Below are 24,090 nucleotides of genomic sequence, written 5' to 3' on the forward strand. Positions count from 1 at the left end.
TCTTTAACTCATGTACATTCTAATACTATCATAACACTTCATGTACACTGTAAGATTTTATGCTTCTGCTCTCATTCATTTCACTAATACATATGTTACAAATTCTACAAAATACTTGCATAGGTTGGAGTACAATGGCAGGATCTCAGCTCACTGCAACCTCCACCTCCTCAGTGTTTTTCATTTTGGCTTTAAATAGTCTGTTATATTTTGAAGAAATTAAAGAGCAAGGAATAGGTCTTTTTCTCATATTTAACTTCTTGTGCTCTTCAGTTTTCTCTGTATCATTTTCCTGTAGCCCAAGGAACTTCCTTTAACATTCTTCTTCTGCAATTTAGAAACTGCTGTTATATCCACCTGGGGAATATTTTACTTCAGATCTTATATTTTTTCAGCTCTAGAATTTCTTTTGGTTCTTTTTTATGTCTTTCATTTTTCTTCTTTTGTTAGATGTTTATCTTTAAATCCTTGATCATATTTATAATAGTCGTTTTATAGGCCTTATCTGCCAATTCTATCATTTGTTATTTTTGGTTCAGTTTCTGTACTGTTTTATATTTGGGATTTATAGAGTCATGAATCTTGGTTTACACAGATTTGTAAAATACCTCTTCAAACAACTTCTTTTTGGCCTCCTCTTTTCTCTTTTTTTAATATTATTTTTATTGTTTCTCCCTAGTTCCCATTCATCTTATGTTTTTTATTTTTTTAAGACTCTAGTTACACTATGTTAGACCACCTGAACTACTTAATCACCCGGGCTCATTAGTCTTATTGTTGCTGCATAAGTGCTTGTTACATTAAGAAAAGCATGTAATAACATACATGTATATAATAATCTAATACAAAATAATTTAAACATATTAAAATGTATTTGTAGGTTTTTATTTATCCCTTTTGAAATACATTATATTGAACTGACTGAAACAGGGAGAAAAACATGTTTCAGTGGTTGAAGAACTTGGTAGATGAAGTAGTTCATTTTGAATGGCTTTAGTTTCTTAACAAAAAAGTCAGTGGTGAAGTTGCATATTTTAGTATAATATTTAGGAGCTGCAGTGGGGGAATTTGAAATGGCTTCTGTGAATTATTTATTAAATTCCTATCCTACAAGAGGAATCCTGGTAATGGCAGTCTGAAAATTCTGCAAGGACCTGGTTCAAGTGATACATGTATGCTTAATTTTGTGCAGCATGAATGTAGGTAACAAAGGGGAAGCCAAGCAGAATGTGGATTTTGGATAGGGGCATGAAGGGAGAATGTTATACTACCTGGTACACGCAGATGGATGCTCTCTAACCACAATTGGACCTTGGCTGCCTGCTGTTCTTAGAATAAAATGAACAGTTTTTTTTAAAAAGAATTTCATTATGATGGGGATGGAATTGGTTGAAGCAATCATAGATTCATTCTCCAAAAATAATTATTTTGAGAAAAATAATTCCACTGGAACACTTACATAGTTCATAGAAGCCAGCAAACCAGGAGTGAGGGAAGTAAGGAGCTTGACATTTGTTGTTGGTATGAGATGTAACATTTTAACGTTGCTTTTTTTTTGCTTAGGAAGTTAGGCTGCTTAATAAATGTGGTGCAGTGAAGGATCTTTACAGTCAAGAGAAACTTTTAACTGATTTACTTTTGTTTAGTCCTCATTATTTTGGGGCTGATTCACACTATCTTTAGTGTAGTTTTTTTCTCCTTATTGTTCTATATCACTTGTTAACCAAAAAGTGGCAGGTCTCAATCCGTAGAGGTTTACTTAGTCAAGGGTTTAGTATGTGCCTGGGAAAAACATAGGCCACAGGAGTAACTGTGACCTGTGCTTTTCTAGAGGGGTTTTGGGAACTTCAGCGTTTAGAGGGGAAAGTGCAAGAACAAGTTAAAAAAGAGGGAAAGGTAGGCGGTAAGGCAAATGGTTGCTTTCTTGTGAGGCTTTGACTAGCCTCAATAAATCTACAATTTACATGTGAAAAGAAGTAGAGGAAAAAGCCAATTATGCATTCATCTTAGTGTAGGTGAAGGGATGATTTCTGGTCTTGTCCTGTGTCTGTAAAGATAAGCTGATAATTGATATTGTCAGGATGAGATTTGACAGAACTCAGCTTTAGAGCTAGTTTATAGGGAGGATACACATCTTAAAAGATTTAGGGGCTCACAAGGAATTTCCTTGTGAGTCATCTGTGAGGGAAGCCATCTGGGGAGAGATGTGCCCTTCTATCGTTGTGGAAACCTGGCATATGGATGAGGCTGTGACACAGGGTTGTGAATTTACAGCTATCTGGGAACAAAAAGAAGGCAGTATTGCGTGACTCGGTTCCCAAGCTTGTCTTTTGCTTTGGCATAGTGAGTTTGGAGACCAGAGGTTCTGTTTTCTTTTACATACTTGTAGTCTATATTTTTGATTTTTTTAAATATAAAGCTTAAATTTTTTCTCTCATCTGAAGAACTTACAGCTAAGTAAGATAATATTTTGAGAGATTTGAAAGTATGAAATGGCTGACTCTGGAACTCTGACATAAGATTTAGGATTATAAAATCCTAGAATCCTAGATTTTAAATCCTAAAATGTTAAAATATAAAAGAAATGAAAATACAGAGACCTAGGTTTTATTTGAAATATTTCATTTCTTTTTGGGCATTGGCAAGATTATAATGATGGTGGAGTTTTGCATTGACTTTTGAGTGTTTCTCTTTTTGTTTCTTCAGAAATTTGTACACCCAGACCATCTTCTCCAGGTGGACTACCTGAAGAAGATAGTGTTTTATTTAATAAACTGACCTACTTAGGATGTATGAAGGTTTCTTCCCCACGTAATGAAGTAGAGGCTTTACGGGCAATGGCAACCATGAAATCTTCCAGTCAGTACCCCTTTCCTGTTACCCTGTATGTACCAAATGTTCCAGAAGGTTCTGTGAGGTAAGCTCTAATTTTTTTTTTTTCTGTAGACACGTATTAAGTCTTTTAGGTGGTGGCAAAGATGTTATAGCATCATCAGGTGTAGGACTTGCTGTGAACTCACTGTAGACATGCAAAGTAAACATGTTTAGGCTTAGACTGTGTTCACTGTTTGAAAGGGGGCATTTGAACAATTGTATTAATGTCTATTCTTGCACTGCAATAAAGAAATATCTGAGATTGGATAATTGATAAAGAGAAGAGGTTTAACTGGCTCTGGTTCTGCAGACTGTATAGGAAACATGATGCTGGCCATCTGCTCAGCTTCTCAGGGGGAGGTTTCAGGAGGGGAGGCCTCAGGAAACTTACAATCATGGCAGTAGTCAAGGCGAAGCAGAATCGTTTTACTTGGCAGGAGCAGGAGCAAGAGAGAGAAGGGGGAGGTGCCACACACTTTTAAACAACCAGGTTTCATGAGAACTCAACTATCATGAGAACAGCACTGAGGGAATGGTGCTAAACCATTCATAAGAAACTGCCCCCATGATCCAATCACCTTTCACCAGGCACCACCTCCAACATTGGAGATTACAATTTGACATGAGATTTGGATGGGGCTGCAGATCCAAACCCATATCAACAATTACGCTTAGAATATTATAAATAGAAATAAAACTGTAAAAATTCTTGTAATGTGCATTTCTCTATCCTGAATAAGCATAAAAATCTGCCTTCAGCTTGTCAAGTAATAATGGTTGAAAGAAACAGGAGTGAGCCATAGATTTTAAGTTACTTACATTAGACTGGAAAGAAGCAAAATGACTTTTTCCTCTTATGCTTAATTAGGAATCATACATTACATCAGCTGAACCTTTAGTTTCTTTAAATGTAACTCAGGGCCGAGTGTGGTGGCTCATACCTGTAATCCCAGCACTTTGGGAGGCTGAGGCGGATGAATCACTTGAGGTCAGGAGTTCGAGACCAGCCTGGGCAAAATAATACAAAAATTCACCAGGTGTGGTGGCACATGCCTGTAATCCCAGCTACTTAGGAGGCTGAGGCAGGAGAATTCGCTCAAACCCCGGAGATGGAGGTTGCAGTGAGTGGAGATCACGCCACTGCACTCCAGCCTGGGTGACAGAGATCCCATCTCAATTAAAAAAAAAAAAAGTAAGTCAGATAATGTTATTCTCCTACATTCAGTCTTTGCCTCAGTCACACTTGTGGTTATATTTGAAATCCTTATCATGGTTAGCCACTGTTGACCTATTGCTCCAACTTGTTCTTCCCTTCCTCCTCCTTCCTTCCTTTCTTCTTAGCCTGTTTGTGCTGCTGTAACAAACTGCCATAGACTGGTGGTTTACATACAACAGATAATTATTTTTCATAGTTCTTGTGGTTGGGAGTTCCTAGATCAAAGCTCCAGCATGTTTGGTGTCTGGTGAGGGCCTGCTTCCTGGTTCATGTGTTCTCTCATGGTAGAAGAGAGTGTAAGAGGGGTTTCTTTTATAAGGATACTAATCTTATTCAAGAGGACTCTCTTCTCTCTCTCTGTCCTTCTATCTCCCTCCTCCCTTCTCTCTCTTCATTTATCAAAAGAAGATGCAGATTTGTGTGTGTGTGTGTGTGTGTGTAAGATATGCAAGAATATGAAGATAATTTGTTTACTTCCAATATTAGTACCACTTTCCTCTCCCTTTCTCTCTCTTCATTCATTACATTCCGGTTATCCTAGCCTCTGTATTCATTCTCACAGGACTTATCAGTCGCACTTCCCACCCCAGGACCTTGGCATATTATCTTTATTCTCCCTAAGTAAATCTTTCCCTGATTTTCCAATGTTTTTTGTTTCATCTTAGTAAACATTTTATCGTAAGAAGACTTCCTTGTTGTATCATGTAACTCTCTTTCTTCATACTGGGCTGTTTTTTTTTAATAGCACTTTTCTTTGAATAAATATTATATTTATTTGCTTATTAGTTTATTGGGTATCTTCCTCACTAGATTATAAGCTTGTGAGAATAGCTTCTTTGTATTTTTCCCTGCTGTAGCTTCAGTGGCTAGGGAAGTAAGTGATTCATTGCAAGATTTTAGCAAATATTTGTTGAATGAACAAATAAGCAGACCAGGTCAAAGAGATGAGGTTGAATTTGCCTTGAGCCTGAAATATTCTCTGAAAGTTGCTTTAATCTTTTTAAAACCCTGTCTGATTTGCCTCATTCTCTAAAGTTTAAAATGTGGGAAAACTTAGGTAAGTTCCGAGTACCAAAATAATAGCAATATAAATTTAGAAAATTTTGGTAAAAATGCTTTGAATTTTTCAGGAAGGGGTTTTGCATGTATATTGTTTATATGTTGGCATCTAAAAATGTCAAGATGTCTTTTTAAAGAAAAATTGTTTTCAAAATGTCTTCTATGTTATCTGTTTAGCTTCAATTTGCCAGACACACCTTGACAGAGATTTAATGTTTTGACTTGCCTCTTTATTCCTGGGGTTGTCCCCTTACCCCTCAGTTTCTTAATTTGAGATCTTCAAGGGGTCTTCAATGTGTAGATCAATCCAGGACTTAGGATTGTTTTTTGTTTTGTTTTTGTTTTTGAGACACAGTTTCTCTCTGTCGCCCCAGACTGGAGTACAGTGGCATGATCTCGGCACACTGAAACCTATGCCTCGTGGGTTCAAGTGATTCTCATGCCTCAGCCTCCTGAATAGCTGGGAATACAGGTGCCTGTCACCATGCCCGGCTGATTTTTGTATTTATTAGTAGAGATGGGATTTCGCCATGTTGGTCAGACTGGTCTCGACCTCCAGACCTCAAGTGATCCACCCATCTCGACCTCCTAAAGTGCTGGGATTACAGGCATGAGCCACTGTGCCCAGCCAGGACTTAGGATTTGTGTAGGGAAAGTCAGATAATTATTTGCTTCCAAATCCCACAGACTCCTTTCAGCTGTTGTATTCTGTTGTTGAATTCATCTTTGGAACCACCTGACCTTTTCTGTGGTAGAAAGGGCCTCAGTTGAACAATGAACTGGGGCTTAGATAAACTAATAGGTGCTTCTCTGAATAGAAGTGGGCTCTTCAGGGATAGTCTATACTGTTCTAGACTGGCATTCATTTTGTCATAACCGAAAAAGACTAGATTTTAGGGATGGGTGATACAGTTGTTACCAGGCATGTATACTTAGCTTTGGAGTAAATGAGTTGGATCATAGGAAACACAAGAATGAAGAAATTGTCAGAAGATAATAAAGAATTTGTGTGTATGTGTTTGTGTGTTTGCATGTGTGTGTGTGTGTGTGTGTTATGAAAATGAAGATGATTTGTTCTCTCTTGCATTGTTAGTTCCAGTTTATTTTTGTGATTTTTAAGATACTTTTGTTTGGCTGGGTGCAGTAGCTCATGCCTATAATCCTAGCACTTTGGGAGGCCAAGGCAAGGTGGATCACCTGTGGTCGGAAGTTCAAGACCAGCCTGGCCAACATGGCAAAACTCCATCTCTACAAAAAATACAAAAATTAGCCCAGTGTGATGGCGGGCACCTGTAATCCCGGTACTTGGGAGGCTGAAGCGGGAGAATCGCTCAAACTCGGGAGGTGGAGGTTGCAATGAGCCAAGATTGGGCCACTTCACTCCAGCCTGGGGGAAAGAGCGAAACTGTGTTTCAAAAAAAAAAAAGAAAAAAAAAAAGAAAGGGGAAAAAAGATAGTTATGTTTATATATCATATATTGTCATAGTAAAACTATTTAACTATTTGTTCTTTTTTTTTCTTTTTTTTAAACCTAACTGGAAATATGTCTTTGTTCTTTGATAGTTAATATTTTATCTAACTTTTCATTACTGTTCTACAGAATTATAGACCAATCCAGCAATGTGGAGATAGCATCTTTTCCAATCTATAAGGTTTTATTCTGTGCACGTGGACATGACGGAACAACAGAGAGCAATTGCTTTGCATTTACAGAGAGTTCCCATGGTTCAGAAGAGTTTCAGATACATGTTTTCTCCTGTGAAATTAAAGAGGCAGTAAGTATACTATAGTGTAGCAATTTGGGTAACCTTTTTGAGCTCTAATTTCACTGTTGTATAAATACATTACAAAAATTTGGAGCATATTTCTAAAGACAAAATTAGTATTTGTAATGACATAGAACTGAATGTAGAAAATCAATTCCGGTATATCTGCGTAGGTAGGGCACTCTCACAGCTTATTTTTCTTGTCATAGAAAAATACAACTGTATAAGTTGCCTTTCTACCAAACCATGGTAGTGAATTGCTTATGCTCAGAAGGGAGACTATTTTTGCAGTTGTCTTATTACTTTGCCCTAGTAGATTGTTCCATGTGATTTAAAAAAGTGCCTATAACGATACCTGTTTCTCTGATGGGCTTGATAGTTGCATATTGCTTTCATTTAGATATTGCATTAAGATTATTTTATTGATCTCTGTGGTTTTCACTGGTGATTATTTGTTTTGTGCTTTCTTGCTCAGAGGCTATATTTTGCTGCAGAGAACTGGCTTAATTAAAAATACAAATGCTCACATAGAGCGGGTATAACAACTTGTAGTCCTTTGAAAATGCCAGTAAGTTTTTTTTCTAGCAATTATTAATTGGTAGATTATTGTTAGGAGAAATGGTTTAGATTAAATGCTGTTAAATGCATAGGGAAATCTTCTTTTCTACATCTATTGAATTATCCCCGATTTTAAAATGTTGCACTATTAAACTCTTAGTACTTGCAGCCATTTCAGAGGCATTCATAAATAGGTGTGGATGGCAATGTCTCAGGTATGTTTGCTTGCAAAAAAATAAATTATCAGCAGAAAGTGCTGAAAGCAAGTTATTCTAGCCTCTATCATGAAACATGAATAAATCATTCTATTAACAGGAATTTTGAGTTTATTTCTGGCCACAAAATGGGAATTCATGGAAATGTAGATTTCTGTGAGTTTGATACAAAGCATGATGGGTATTTCAGTTCTTGTGCCCTGGTAATCAGTTTGCTTTACACTAAACTGAACATGCACAGGCACATAAAATTTAGATTGTAACTGTAGAAATTATCTGTCGGAACGCATGCCTTATGAAAGAAGTTGAAGTTTTGTGTTTTGTTTTTTAGATGGGGCTTTATCTATTTTTTCCCCTGCACTTATATATCTATGTGTATACTGACTTCTTATTCAAAATGGTCTGATAGATAAGAGAGTGAATGAGTGTAAGTTTGCTGCTAGTGTGCCTGGCATATAGTAGTGAATATAAATATGCTGAAGGAATATGTATGTTTTTGTGAATGAGGGGGGCTATTTCTGATCCTTACGAACTCCACTACAGAGGTGGGGAAGCAGATGGTAGAATCCTGGCATTTCATGTTGGCAGCCATCATTTAACACACCTGTGTGATTTCTGAATCACTGGAACTCAACAGCAAGGAAATGAGCTTTGAAGACCTGGAGAACCTGCTGCTTGGAGAGGGAAGTACTGCTGCAGAAGGAAACTGAATTGCTGCAAGAGGTTTCCATAACTAATGGTATGAAACTGTCTTCTTTTGGATTATAGCATTCACTTGAGTTCAGAGTAGGGGAAATGTTTGTTATTTTTGAGAGCTTATCATTGTAGGTAAGCAGTGGAAAAAACTGTAGGAAATTCTTGGCCAGACCATTTTGGATATAGTATTAAATAAATGCTCTCTATTTCTAGAGAGCATATTTGTTCCATTGCACGTTGTAAGAAAGTTATCTCCATCTATTATAAATTTTTTAGAGTGCATTTTAGAAAGTGTTACATTATGGGGGCATTAGTGGTAAAATATATTGTTTGAAGGAGAAATACATGACAGTGGTCATTAAACCTTATTATGAAACATTATTTCTTTTTAAAAAAATTTAAAAATCCTCCTCCAGGTAATGAGTGAGACATCAGTTCTAAATGAGGAATAACCCGGTATAAATAGAGAGCTTATGCCAGGCACTGTGCTAAGCATTCATTTGATACTCATAACAGCCCATGACCAGGTTGGTCTTATTAGACAAGTGACTTTATGTTTCTCTTTGCCTGGAGCAGTTCTACTTTATGCTTATTGTCCAGGTTATTACTAATACCCTCATTTTTATTCTCAAAAGTCTTGTGGTTTGGATGATAAATTGTATGATTACCCTTTGTTTATCCTGTGTCTAAGAGACTGGGTGAGAGAGCTGGGTTTTAAATTGAAGTCTTTGACTTTGAAGAGCCATTCAGTTTTCAGTAACAACTTTCCTGTTGCTTACATATTCTAAAACACAAATATGGATTTTTGTATTTTAGTTATGTTTTATAAAGGGATTTATTGATAACATAGCTTGCATTCCAGTTACGTTTTGTATTTTATCTGACCCTTTTACAGAAGCTGTCCAACATCTTCCTCTCTGCCCTAAAAAATAATTATGCTTTTAATTAATCTGAAGTATTTTAGTTACATTTACTGGCCATCTGATTGTCTAGTTCCCAGAAGTTTTCTGTTCTGTGATGAGCACCTTTAGTCGTTAGTATTTCAGTCCCTCTTGATGGGCGCAAACTGTTGGCAGATAGTTCAGGAACCAGGTGACAAACATTCTTACTGCTTAATTATGTACTGTGCAGCAATGCCACGCATTTATTTATTTATTATTATTTTTTTTTTCACAGAGCTCATGGATGAGCGCTGAAGAGGTTTGTCGTTAAAGGAAGATTTCTGAAGCAGGAGTAGCAGCATGGCTGCCACTACTGTCACTGTGATGCTTATTTCACTATAAAACCCCCAAACTCCAGGCACCAACAGTGGTAGAAGGGAATCCCAGTGAGGGTGATGACTCTCTTGGACACCTGTGACACAAGGATTAGGAGGTCCCACAGAAGGGTTAGGACACATTTGACTTGCAACAAACACTTTGCTGTGCTTCTACAGGACCCTGCTGGAGTAGATTTCAGTAATCTATGGCAAAATAGTTGGACAATCCAACCAGAAGTATCCTGAGGTCAATGATCTCTGTATAAGGAGAATGATATGCTAGGCTTCTGCTGAAGAATTGCAGACTAGGCAAGGTATCAGAAAGTGTAGTGAAAAAAATACAAGGAGGCACCTGTTCTTGTTGCATCTTTGTGGATGTATTATATAAAACTTTTAAAAGATACTTTTAAAGGGTTGAGTCTTAAGATTTTGTTTCTACTAGCTAGTGTAACCATTCTATTCAAAGCAGATTTTGATGATATTTGTATGTTTTAGGATACTATTCAGTATTAGAAACTCTTGAGTGTTACATTATAGCAGCATGTTTTTTATCATCTGGTGTTAAAGGCATTCAGAGATATTTCTTGATAAATATCAAGGGCATCATTGGGAAGATATTTATTCTTATTGCATTGGGGTTGCAGATATGACACTGTATAAAAGAAAACCTGTTCCTTGCATGGGAAAATTTCTTTTTCTTTTTCTTCGAGATGGAGTTTCACTCTTGTTGCCCAGGCTAGAGTGCAACGGCACAATCTTGGCTTATTGCAACCTCCACCTCTCGGGATCAAGTGATTCTCCAACCTCAGCCTCCCAAGTAGCTGGGATTACAAGCACGCACCGCCATACCTGGATAATTTTGTATTTTTAGTAGAGACAGGGTTTCACCATGTTGGTCAGGCTGCTCTCAAACTCCTGACCTCAGGTGATCCACCTGCCTGGGCTTCCCAAAGTGTTGCCATTACAGGTGTTAGCCACCGCACCCAGTGGAAAATATCATTTCTAAACAAATATTTAATTGGTATGTTAGCTAAATGCCTCATTTTGGAACATAAATCGGAAGTTATCTTGTCCATGTTTTCCTTAAATCAATTGCTTTTTATGATTTTTAAAAAGTTTCCTGGTAATGTGCCTCTTATTTTAGCTCCTTCCCATGAATAATGTATTTGAGCTAGTTGTTTTAAAAATTTTAATACATACCTTTCAAGGTATGTATTTTTCACATTTATTTCTTGGGTGAACTTTTTTTTTTTTTTTTTTAAGCGAAGTCTCCTAGGCTGGAGTGCAGTGGCAAGATCTCAGCCCACTACGATCTCCGCCTCCTGGGTTCAAACGATTCTTCTGCCTCAGCCTCCTGAGTAGCTGGGATTACAGGCGCATGCCACCATGCCTGGCTAATTTTTACGTTTTTAGTAGAGATGGGGTTTCACCTTGTTGGCCAGGCTGGTCTTGAACTCCTGACCTCAAATGATCCACCTGCCTCAGCCTCCCAAAATGCTGGGATTACAGGCGTGAGCCACCATGCCTGGCCTTGGGTGAACATTTTCTTGATATATGGTGTTTCTAAACGAGTGGGTTATCTTTCACCAATATTAATGAAAAGACTTCATCTTGGAGAAACTAGCTATGTTATTTATTTTAAATAAATACCTTTGTTACTTAATAACAGTGTTTTGGACTTTTAAGATGTAAATACATATTTGACAATTTGGAAAATACTGAAATAAAAATAATTATAAAATAAAATTCCACCACAGTTAAGATTTTGGTGTATCTCCATTCCAGATATCTACATGTGCTGTCCTCCCTACCTCTTCAAAAATAACAACAACAAACTCAAACAGATACACAGTTTTGTGTTTAGTATTTTCTATAGATACTGTTTTCTGGAGTAAGATTGTATTATTTATCAATAAACCTTTTCCTTTTGCAAAGAAAATGCCTGTTCAAGACTATTTGTGTATGTGTTTTAATAGTGTGACATATATTGAAGTGTTTGCCATGGAATGTGTTTTTAATTTTCTTGTTGTACAGTCAGCTCTCTATATTTGTGGGTTCTACATGAATGGAGTCAACTAACCACGACTTTAAATATTTGATAAAAATGTATGGTTTCATCTGTACTGAATATGTATAGCCTTTTTTCCTTGTCATTAGTCCCTAAATGATACAGTATAAAAACCATTCACATAACATTTATATTCTATTAGGTATTATAAGTAATCTAGAGATTAAAGTATATGGAAAGATGTGTGTAGGCTATATGTAATACTATACAATTTTGTATAAGGGACTTAAACATCTATGGATTTTGGTATCTGGGAGTTTTGGGGGGTCCTGGAAACAATCCCCCATGGATACCAAGGGACAACTGTAATTGGTTATCCAGTTTGTCCTAAGATACTGATAGTCATTGTTTCTGAAGTTTATCTTGTTAATTCTTGGATTACTGTTTCAGCTTATTCACAGACTCTAGAATTCACAATTTATTTTAACTCTTGGTAGAAATGGCAACTTGTAAGATGTAGTATTAAATGCAATTTGATTGCTGTTAATGTAATCAATGTACTGTCAGATTCTTTCTCCAAAAGAGAGAAAGATGGAGTCTGATTTTTTTTTTTCTCCATCATTCTCTGTCACTCTGGCTCAGTTCCGTATACTTAACCTTTCTATAAAGAATTTCTTGAAGGCTTGCCGTCTGTTTTAGAATTTGCCAAGTTCTTTGACTTTTTTTGATATGGCCTTCTAATGTGACAAGCTGGCTGATCTGACATAAAGAATGTGAAAAAGAAGAGTTGGGAAAAAAGATTAAATATGGCTGGGGTTTAACTCTACCAGTGTATACAAAATTACATACAGGTGTTCCCCTGTTTTCACATGCAGTGCTTTCTTAAAAATACACTTGTCTGGAAGTAGCCAGAAAGAGTCTTGGCCCAAAACCGCCTAAGAGCAGTTATTGTGGCATCTCTACAGTGGGGAATGTTGTCGGAGTTATTAAGATATTATTTTAGGCATATAGAGAGGAAAAGGGGTCCTTGGGAAATTTTCATTTTTTAAAGCATCTCTGGAAAAGTTTCTTGTAAAGCCCTGGCTCTTAGAGCCAGGCCAGCAACCTATAATATGTAAATGCTAGCCGTTAGAAACTGGGTCCACCCGACATGGCAATTCCCACGGCCTTCTTGCCCTTGTCCCACATGTTCCTGGCAACATGGCTGCCCACACATATCCTTGCATGTGGAGAGCATCATGGCACCCTGTATTTGCATATTAAAAGCTAGGGTGGGCGGGCCAGCTTTTTCCGCCTGCTACTTGAATGACATGCCTAGTCAAACCCACCCCCTGAGCCCTATGCAAATCAGGCATTGCCTCCTCCAGCCTCTGCATATATACCTGGTTAGTATCTGTGGCAGGTGGTGTTCTGTCTCTTGGCTTTGGAGCCCCTCTCCCTCTGTCTCTGTATAGGGGAGCTGCTGCTTTTTTTCTTTGCCCTTCTTTCTTTGCTGTTAAACTCCCCACTCCTTAAAACAAAACAAAACAAAACAAAAAATGTGCTGAAGTTAAATGTATAAAAAGCAGACAGTAGACTTTATATTTCATTTAGGAGTAGCAAGTGGAGAATACCCAGAGAACTAAAAGTAGTTTAAAGTCTTTGTTTATAGTTGACCTTGTAGGCATAGTCTTCAATGACATGTTTCTAGCATATTCTTTGGTTCTGTTTTCCTCTATAAACACTTGAATTATTGGGCTAAATCCAGTAAGTATCCAGCTGAGGCTGAACCTTTCTGCTTTTAGCTTACCTAATGATTCCCTCTCATCCATCCCCAAGCACATTCAGCTTACATCTGCTGAAGTATAGGCTGTATGTTCTCTCTTGTATTTTTTGGCACCTAGACTAATACTTGGTATACAGAAGGTGCTCAAATAGTATTTGTTGAAGGAATGAGTTTATCATTGTCTTAATTGTATAAGATTTGAGGCCTATAGTTCTTATTAGCATCAATCCTTTGCTGCTTTTGTTATTTTTACTTATACAAGATTAAAATGGGGATAGCACGGTAAAATACTGAATAAATTTTAGGAACATTATGATATAAATATGGTGCTACTGCAGAAGTTGAACTTTAGACTGGCAGGTAGGATTTCTGTAGAGTTGTTAAAAGTTAAACTATTTGGCATTGGGAAGGCACTTTAGGGTAATCATTGATTAATGGGTATAAATGTGGCAATCGGAAGTTTTTGAATGTGTTAGACAGTGTGTGCTTGTACAAGAAAAAGTGGCAGAATATGTGAATGAAACAAAGGAAAACGAAAGACCTCATATGTTAACATACTCTTCTGTTATAGGGAGTATTCCTGTTTCAAGCAAGTTACAAATATATTCCTAGACTAATACAGTTCAACAAGTACTTTGAATTCACTTTATCTAGAGTGAGGGATTTATTAATGTTCACAGCATTCTTCTTATCTATAATTTCCAGTGTGACATATTGAAAATATTTTTTTAACCCATCATATTTCACCTTGTTTTCATTGACAACCTATGGGTGGGCTGAGAGATTTGGAGAATCTTTGGTGCTTCAAGCTCACAAGTTTGTGATGATCTGATGCATCTTTTGGAACCAAGAAGGAGAATAACTGTTGGAGAAGTGTTGGATTTAGAGTACTTCTTCACTTTAAGGAAAGAAGATGAGCTATACACACAAATACACACACATATGTGTATCCATATATATGTATGTATGTATAAAAGTAGTCAGTAGAGTGGCCTAATACCAATAGAATAGATAAGAATAAGACCATTTCAGCATTCATTCTGGGAACCCAACACTTTTATAGCACAACATTGAGTAAAAATGCCGGTAGCTCTTTATGTTACTGGCTTTAGCAATAAAGCCAGTATCTACTTTATTCTGTGGTTCTGTATCTAGCCCCCAGAGACTGAGGGAAGTGAAAAGAGAACTTGGAGACTTGGCTAAAACCTTGTTTGTGAGAGAGTGTTGGGAAGATTCAGATACCAACATCGTTTTAGTAAATCATCTTAAGATACATTCAATTTCATAGTATATTTTGAAGCCTAGAAATATCTATAAATATAGTTTATTTTGTGAACTTAAATTAGTTCAATATCTTTATCACCATGTTTAAATGTCAGAGTTGAGAGAAGCAAGCAAATATTTGAAAGATAATTTTTTTTAAGTGAAAGGACCTTCCTCCCTCTTTCCCTCCCTCCCTCCCTCCCTCCCTCCCTTCCTTCTTTTCTTTTCTCTTTCTTTTCTTTCTTTCTTTTTGTTTTGTTGAGACAGAGTCGTACATCACCCAGGCTAGAGCAGTCACGCAATGGCTCACTGCAACCTCCACCTGCCAGGTTCTGGCAATTCTCCTGCTTCAGCCTCCCAAGTAGCTAAGATTACAGGTGTGCACCACCATGCACTGCTAATTTTTTCTATTTTTATTAGAGATGAGGTTTCACCATGCTGGCCAGGCTGGTCTTGAACTCCTGACCTCGTGATCTGCCCACCTCGGCCTCCCAAAGTGCTGGGATTGCAGGCGTGGAGCCACTGTGCCCGGCCCTCTTGTCTTTCTTCATTCTCAGGATGCTTGGATTCTAGTTTAAGCTCCTAAATCATAGTTCTCTTCTGGTCTTCAGTATGTAAGCTGGTGGTGCTTACTGTTGAACTTTGTGTACATTTGAAAGCCCTCCTCAGATTTGAACTTAAGTTTCCGTGAAGTGAAATGATACCCCATTATTAATTTAAAAGTAAAAAATTCTGTTAATTTACTTTTTAAGTGATATTTCTGCAATATTTCCCTTCTTGGACTTCACATTGAGGATAGTTTTTAGGTTGTAATAATTTAGAGTTTAGATGGTCTACATTTACCACCAAAAGTTGTTCACACCCTCTTTTTTTAAATGCATAAGTGATGAAAATGTCATGTAATTCTAAACATCTGATAAATACTTGGACTATATATATAAACATATATATTCTGCTAAAGAAAATTGTGGTCATGGAAAATTATAGATTCAAGAGTTCGGAGAGAAGACTATCAGAATGTAATTAAAACCTTTGCCTAATGGTATTTCCTTTTTTATTCTTTTAGGTAAGCAGAATTTTGTATAGTTTCTGTACAGCATTCAAACGTTCTTCCAGACAAGTGTCTGATGTTAAAGACTCAGTTATTCCTACCCCCGACAGTGATGTGTTTACCTTCAGTGTCTCTTTGGAGGTAAAAGAAGATGATGGAAAAGGAAACTTTAGGTGAGGCATTTGGAAAGATTAAAAATTAGCATTGTGTCTGGAGTATAATATAGGCTCACACAAAGTTTCAAGAAACTATACAATGTTGGCAAAAAGCCTCAAACTGATAAATATTTGACTGGCAAATGAATATTTTTATTCTCATGCTTGTCAGATATTTCTTTCCTTTTTTTTTCTTTTCTTTTCTTTTCTTTTTTTTTTTTTTGAGATGGAGTTTTGCTCTTGTCACCCAGGCAGGAGTATGCAATGGCACAATCTCGACTCACTGCCACCTCCGCCTCCTGGGTTCCAGTGATTCTCCTGCCTCGGCCTCCCAAGTAGCTGGGATTACAGGCACCCGCCACCATGCCTGGCTAATTTTTGTATTTTTAGGAGAGACGGGATTTCACCATATTGGCCAGGCTTGTCTCGAACTCCTGACCTCAGGTGATCTGCCTGCCTTGGCCTCCCAAAGTGCTGGGATTATAGGTGTGATCCACCGCGCCAGGTCAGATACTTATTTTCTTAAAGATTTAAAAGATACTAATACTTGAGAAAATTTAGTAAAATAATAAAAGTAGAATAAAAACTATAATCTTGTCAGCCACAGTCACTTTTAACTTTGGTCTGTTCCCTTTGTTTATTTCTAGGGGAATTTTTGCACAATTGTATATATTTACCTTTTTTTCTTTATGTTAAGTGTGCTAATCAAAATTGTTTTTAACAGTAACTGATAATATATGGTTTGATCACCACTTAATTAACCATTTCTTTCTTTTGTATATTTAGAATGTTTTCCTCCAGTTCAGATATAGACAGTTAATAGGAAACAGTTATATTATTTAATGCTCAACTTTTTTCCTTAGCTGAGCCTTTAATTCTAAGAGTAGTTGCTAGCTAGGTATTTTATCTGTAGCTTTACAGACATAGAAGTTGAGGTCATGTCAAAGTTGCTCAAGATATTTTTTCTTTTTAGATAACACAACCCATATTTTATACATTGATTATTTTAATGAATTAATTTGTAAGAATGGTCTAGCCTAGGCTAGAATTTGATTAACTTGTCCCTGTTATGTATCTCTTTGCCATCTTTTATTTATATATTCATGGATACATCACAGTCATCTCAAATTCTATGTGTCTAAAAGTATGCTTTTCTCACTTCCTTTGCTTTGGATTTTACTGTTTTACAGGCACTTATGATCACCCAACCAGCTAAACCAGACATGTGACAGTCTTAACAGTTTTAAGTAAACATTATTCCTAAATTTGTTTTAAAACTGAAATTTATCATGTTCTCTCTCTCTTTTTTTTTTTGTTTTGAGATAGAGTCTTGCTCTGTCGCCCAGGCAGGAGTGTAGCGGTGCGATCTTGGCTTACTGCAACCTCTGCCTCTTGGGTTCAACCAATTCTCCTGCCTCAGCCTCCCGAGTAGCTGGGACTACAAGCGTGCACCACCACTCAGCTAGTTTTTGTATTTTTAGTAGAAATGGGGTTTCACCATGTTGGCTCAAACTCTTGATCTCAAGTGATCCACCTGCCTTGGCCTCCCAAAGTGCTGGGATTGCAGGTGTAAGCCACCGCGCTTGGCCATGTTGTGATTTTTAAGATCTTGCTTTTAACCTTGGTTAGCAGACAAAATATAAGGCTCTTGTAAACTCAATTTAAAAAATAATAATGGCTGTGTTGCTGACTATAAAATTTATAGTTTGCTGCCTGTGGCAAGGTGAGAGTTTAGTATATCTTAAGAATAAGATTGTTGTTGCTTAAATACTTCGTTGTTTTGTTCTAACCGTGGAATAGGTATTTTATCATTTTATTAGATTATTGGTAATTCCTATTCCTTTTGAATATTTCAGCCCTGTGCCTAAGGATAGAGATAAATTTTATTTCAAATTAAAGCAAGGAATAGAGAAGAAGGTTGTGATTACAGTGCAGCAACTTTCTAACAAGGAATTAGCTATTGAAAGGTAAGCAGCTTGCTCCTAAATGCTACCAAAAACTTGTATTGACATTGTTACTGTCTCAGATGCATTGCTCAGTGTGGCTTTTCACTGTGCTTCATTTTCTCCAATTAAAAATGAGAATAATTAATAATACTTTCTCTACTTTAAGTTAGATGTAACTGGTTCATTGAAAATCTCAATTGTTGGGGTAAGTAAACATGAAATGGCTTTAGTTTTTCAGTCATAACTGCTACAACTGGGTTTGTTCACATCCCTTTTTGTTGTTCCTTATTTACCTACAGCATAAATACTTTCTCAGTTACTTTCGATTACTCTGCCACTTAGCTGCTGGAATTTCAGAAACTTTAAAAGATACATATTTTTAAAATATATAAATACATATACATATACTTGTGTGTCAATTCACAGGAAAGCCATTCAGAAAACAAAGGAACAGTAGAACAAAAGATATAAATAAAGTCAATAAGAAATGATAGTTCTGGAAAAAAATTTGAAATATAAATGATATAGGAAAAGTTAATGTCTACAATATACATAAATTTCTTAACAATTGGCAGAAAGCAGAGGAGAAGAACAGGTCAGAGTATAAATAGATGAGAGGAAAGCTATTGGATGGCTAACAAACATATGTAAAGAGGTCCTCATTCACAAAAATATAGGGAAATGTGAAGTATAGTAACCTTAAGATACCAGATTGCAAAAATACGTAGTGATGGTGGGGGTATGGGGAAAAGGAATTCTCATACTGTTAATGGAAATGTAAAATATATGTATGTCCTTTTTGAAAATCAGGCAACATATATAAAGATTTTAAAAATACCTATAATTGGGCACATAAGTCTTATTTTAGGAAATCTGTGCTATTGGAAATAGAAGTATCACTATTTAAGGACATATCTGTAAGGATGTTTATTAATAAACCTAATTCAAAGTTAATTCAATACCTACTACTTCTTTGTCTTTGTTGCTACATATTTGTTAAATTGAAAGTTGCTTTATTATGCCAAAAAGGAAGTGCTAAAAAAAAAATGATGGGGGCATATCATAAAGATAGGATTTGAAGGGGCTCCAATTGGTTACTTCTCGGGCAATCTGAACAGTAAAATAATTAGGTACTTCAGTCAATTATCGGCAAGTACTGAAGTCAATCTGTACTTCAGTCAAACAACAAAAGATGTTTATTTAACTTTGAAGTATTATTTGTAGTGGCAGAAACTGGAAATACAGATATTTCTGTATTTCCAGGGAAGTTGGTGATGCTGAAGAGAAATAAAAGCCTCTTCATCAAGACTGCTGTATACTATGACACTTCCCTCTTCCCTCCATAGTCTCTAGACTGGGATGAGAGTGGGAGGCAATTTAGTCGCTGGCTGATGGCATCATGGCCACTTCTGTTCTTCTTAAATCTGGGAGAAAGTATCTGGCCCCCAATTATCTGCAGTTTTTTTTAGAAGGTAGGCTGTCTAGCTCCACTTTGTTCTCAACTTTGAATCCTGCCAGGCAACAGGAAAAATTTTATTCAGCATCTTGGTACAGTGATGCATGCATGTGTTTTTAATTGCTTGCAAAGTTTGGCCATATGTAAAAACCATCTTTTATCAATTTTAAGATGCATGTGTTTTCATATTGAACATCTCTGAAATTGTAGTTTGTCTTATAATTGATGGCATTTTAAAAAAATACTTTTTAAGTTCTGGGATACATGTGCAGAACATGCAGGTTTGTTACATAGGTAAATCTGTGCCATGGTGGTTTACTACACCCATCAACCTGTCATCTAGATTTTAAGCCCCACATACATTGCCTATTTGTCCTAATGCTGTCCCTTCCCTTGCCCCCAAACCCTGTCAGGCACTGGTGTGTGATGTTCCCCTCCCTGGATCCATGTGTTCTCATTGTTCAACTCCCACTTATGAGTGAGAACATGTGGTATTTGGTTTTCTGTTCCTGTGTTAGTTTGCTGAGAATGATGGTTTCCAGGTTCATCTGTGTCCCTGCAAAGGACATGAACTCAATCTTTTTTATGGCTGCATAGTATTCCATGGTGTATATGTGCCACATTTTCTTTATCCAGTCTGTCATTGATGGGCATTTGGGTTGATTCCAAGTCTTTGCTCTTGTGAATAGTGCTGCAATAAACATACATGTACATGTGTCTTTATAGTAGAATGATCTATAATCCTTTGGTAATGGGATTGCTGGGTCACATGGTATTTCTGGTTCCAGATTTTTGAGGAATCGCCACCCTGTCTTCCACAATGGTTGAACTGATTTACACTCCTGCCAGCAGTGTAAAAGCGTTCCTATTTCTCCACATCCTCTTCAGCATCTGTTGTTTCTTGACTTTTTAATGATCGCCATTCTAACTGGCGTGAGATGGTATCTTATTGTGGTTTGGATTTGCATTTCTCTAATGGCCAGTGGTGATGAGCTTTTTTTCATATGTTTGTTGGCTGCATAAATGTCTTCTTTTGAGAGGCATCTTATGATTATAGTTGTCACTTTTTTAATGAGATATAAAAAATAATGGTGAGTCTTAAAATTGATGATTTTCTTAAAATCGATGAAAAAGAGTTGAAGATAAGGTATTTTTGATGTTGAATATTACGGTTCCAAAATAATACGGTTACATTTTACATATAGGAACCTTTTAATTTTTAGGGGTAAGCATTATATGTAGCAATGTTTTAAACTTTTTATTTGGAAGTAATTTCAAACTTACAGAAGAGTTAAAAACAATCAAACTAGTAGAGAGAAGATCTGTATACTCTTTACCAAGATTGTTACCAATATCTCAGTGTTACCAATGTTACTAAAATCTCATATATTGGAGACATTTTACCTAATTTGCTTTGCATTCTCTTTCTTTTTTTTTTTTTTTTTTGAGACAAAGTCTCGCTCTGTCAGCCCTCCTGGAGTGCCGTGGCCTGATCTTGGCTCATTGCAACCTCCACCACCCGGGTTCCAGCTATTCTCCTGCCTCAGCCTCCTGTGTAGCTGAGATTACAGGTGTGCTCTACTATACCTGGCTAATTTTGTATATTTTTAGTAGTGATGGGGTTTCACCATGTTGGTCAGGCTGGTCTCGAACTCCTGACCTCAAATGATCTACCTGCCTCAGCCTCCGAAAGTGCTGGGATTACAGGCATGAACCACTGCGCCCAGCTTGCATTCTCTTTCTCTTCTCCCTGCTACTCCCTATACACATACAATTGTTTTCCTGAACACTTTTAAGAGTGAGTTAAATGCATCATGGCCCTTTTCCCCTACATGCTTTAGTGTATATTTTACAAGAATAGGGATATCGCTTACGTCACCACAGTATACTTATCAACCTACGTGAATTTAGCATTCATACACTACTTTTAATCTACCTTCCATTTACCTTCCTATTTTGCCAGTTAACCTAATAATATCCTTTTCCCTCCTCCAGTTCAGGATTCATTCTAGGATTAGATATTGCATTTAGTTGCCATATGTCTTTAGCTTTCTTTAACCTGGAACATTTCCACAGCCTTCCTCTGTCTCTTAAGACGTGGACGTTTTTGGAGAATATATCCATTTTTCCTCTTTTTAATATAACATTGCCCATTTTTTGGGCTTTGTTTAATATTTCCTTGTGATTAAATTCAGATTATATATTGCTGCATAAGTTATGCGTCCTTCACAGAGTATCACATCTGGAGGCGCTTGATAGCCATCTGTCCCTTGATGATGATGATAATTTTGATTACATAGTTAAGATGTCTGATTTCTTCCCTCTATGTTTACTTTTTTTCTCCCTTGCAACTGGTAAGCAGTCTGTGAAGAAACACATTAAGATCGTGAAAATATGCCGGGCGCGGTGGCTCACGCCTGTGATTCCAGCAGTTTGGGAGGCCGAGGCGGGCAGATCAGGAGGTCAACAGATCGAGACCATCCTGGCTAACATGGTGAAACCCAGTCTCTACTAAAAATACAAAAATTAGCTGGGCATGGTGGCAGGCGCCAGTAGTCCCAGCTACTCAGGAGGCTGAGACAGGAGAATCTCTTGAACCCAGGAAGTGGTGGTCACAGTGAGCCAATTGCACTCCTGCCTGGTGACAGAGTGAGACTTCATCTCAACAAAACAAAACAAAAAAACCAACCACGAAAATATATCCTGCTCCTCATCAAATTTCCTCCTTAATTTAACATTCTTTTATGATTCTTGTTGGATCTAGTCTGTACTATGATGATTGCAAAATGATTAATTTCTCAACTCTTGCCTTCTCTCTACATTTTGCATTCAGTCCATGGCATTCGGATGTAAACCAGATCTTTCCCTTTTCTTCCATTTAACTACTTGTTATTGGTACAGATTCCTAAATTAACCCCCCTCCTCCCCCCAGTACTACATAATTGATTGAAGTACCTAATTATTTTGGTGTTCAGATTGCCCCAGAATCAACCAGTTGGAGCCCCTTCAAACCCTATCTTTATGACATGCCTCCATCATTTTTTAAAGCATCATCATCCTTTTTAGCCTAACAAGCATCTTTCAATTTAACAAGTCTGTAGCAACACAGACAAAGAAGTACTAGGTATTGAATTAATTAACTTTGAATAAGTGTTATTTTAAAATCTTGGACTTTTATGATTAAGTGGTATATTATGCCTAAACTGTGCCTAAATGTGAAGATAGGCAATCCTTCCTTTTCTCAGTAAGTTCCAAGTTTGAGCAACTTGAATATAGAAACCTAGACAAACATAGGTGAAATAGTTGAATGCCTAATTCTATATATGTTCTTTGCTAACTGGGTAAAACATTTGCACACACATTTAAATATATTACACAAAACAATAACGTAGAAATGTTACTTTTTGCCCACTCTTATATTCATAAAACAATTTTATCAGACTCTCATAATCTTTAATATCAGTGTCTTCATCATCATTAAAGCTACTTTTTGAATAATTTTAAGGTATTTTTTCCAGAGCACATTATGTCAACTTCTGCCTGAGTTGAGAGAAAATGCCTTTTGAATCAGTATATGCTACTATCATTAGATATTTTACCAAAAACATGAGTATACATTTGTACACATTAGGACAATTGTTTTTAAAATTACTTTGAATATATAAATACTATATTGGTTTTATTTCTTTTTTAATTGACACAGAAGAGTTGTATTATTGTATACATGTTTTGAGAGATGTGTACTTGTGGAATGGCTAAATTACATTGCTTTTATTTTAACATAACTATTTTGCTGATGCTAATACCTGACACTTGCAACCATGGACTCATATATCCAACAGTAATTACTGAATCCATGTTAAATTGCGTTGCTTCCTTTTCCACTGATTTTGTCAGATAATCTCTGTAAACATCCAAATGTTAATTGACTAAAAATTTCTTCAGGTGAATGACTCTTCCCTAAACAATACTTTGTTCAGCATAACAGATCAAATTACCTGTGATACACAAGATTTTGTAAATTCTTGGATTTTCTATGTTGGTTTGCATTTCATTGGGTTAAATGTGGTATTTAATATGTTTAAATCAGACTGTAAACAGTGGAATTTAAGATTGTCCAGCAGGTGGCAGCCTTACCAAGAAAATTCTTAACACCTTCGAATCTTTTCTGTTAGGCAGGGTCTCAACTCTGTCACCCAGACTGGAGTGCAGTGGTGTGATCCTGGCTCACTACATCTTCCATTGCCTAGTTTCAAGCGATCCTCCCATGTTAGCCTCCTGAGGAGCTGAGACTACAGGCACATGCCATCGTTTATGGCTACTTAAAAAAATTTTTTGGAGAGATGGGGGTCTCCCTCTGCTGCCCAGGCTGGTCTTGAACTCCTGAGTTCAAGTGATCTTGACTTGGTTTCCTAAAGTGCTGGGATTGTAGGTGTGAGCCACTGTGCCTGACCGAAATCTTTAATAACTGCTGCTGACAAGTTAATTTGTACTATCAAAACACTGGTGTGAAAGAAAATCCTTCAAATTATATAATTTTTGCTTATCTTCTGAAGGAGAAAATAAAATGTATCATTAAAATTTTTTTTAAATCATTTTTTAAATTATGTAAAATTTTCAACATTCAGTTTTTTGTTGTTGTTGTTGCTGTTGTTTGTTTTTGGTGACAGGACCTTGCTGTGTTGGCCAGACTGGAGTGCAGTGCTGTAATCATAGCTCACTGCAGCCTTCAACTCCTGGGGTCAAGCTGTCTTCTTGCCTCAGCCTCCCAAGTAGCTGGGACTACAGGTGCCCACCACTATTC

General features: G+C 36.8%; 1 protein-coding gene across 1 annotated transcript in view; it reads left to right on the forward strand.

Moving 5' to 3' along the window:
- Positions 1–24,090, forward strand: part of RABGAP1L (RAB GTPase activating protein 1 like) — a 799,508-nt gene that overhangs the window by 76,009 nt on the left and 699,409 nt on the right. The window contains 4 exon segments of the mRNA XM_033198684.1: positions 2,707–2,917; positions 6,750–6,924; positions 15,745–15,902; positions 17,741–17,851. Coding sequence (XP_033054575.1) covers positions 2,707–2,917; positions 6,750–6,924; positions 15,745–15,902; positions 17,741–17,851 — 655 coding nt within the window.

This window comes from Trachypithecus francoisi, unplaced genomic scaffold, assembly GCF_009764315.1.
Source record: "Trachypithecus francoisi isolate TF-2019V2 unplaced genomic scaffold, Tfra_2.0 Lachesis_group5, whole genome shotgun sequence".
NCBI lineage: Eukaryota > Metazoa > Chordata > Mammalia > Primates > Cercopithecidae > Trachypithecus > Trachypithecus francoisi.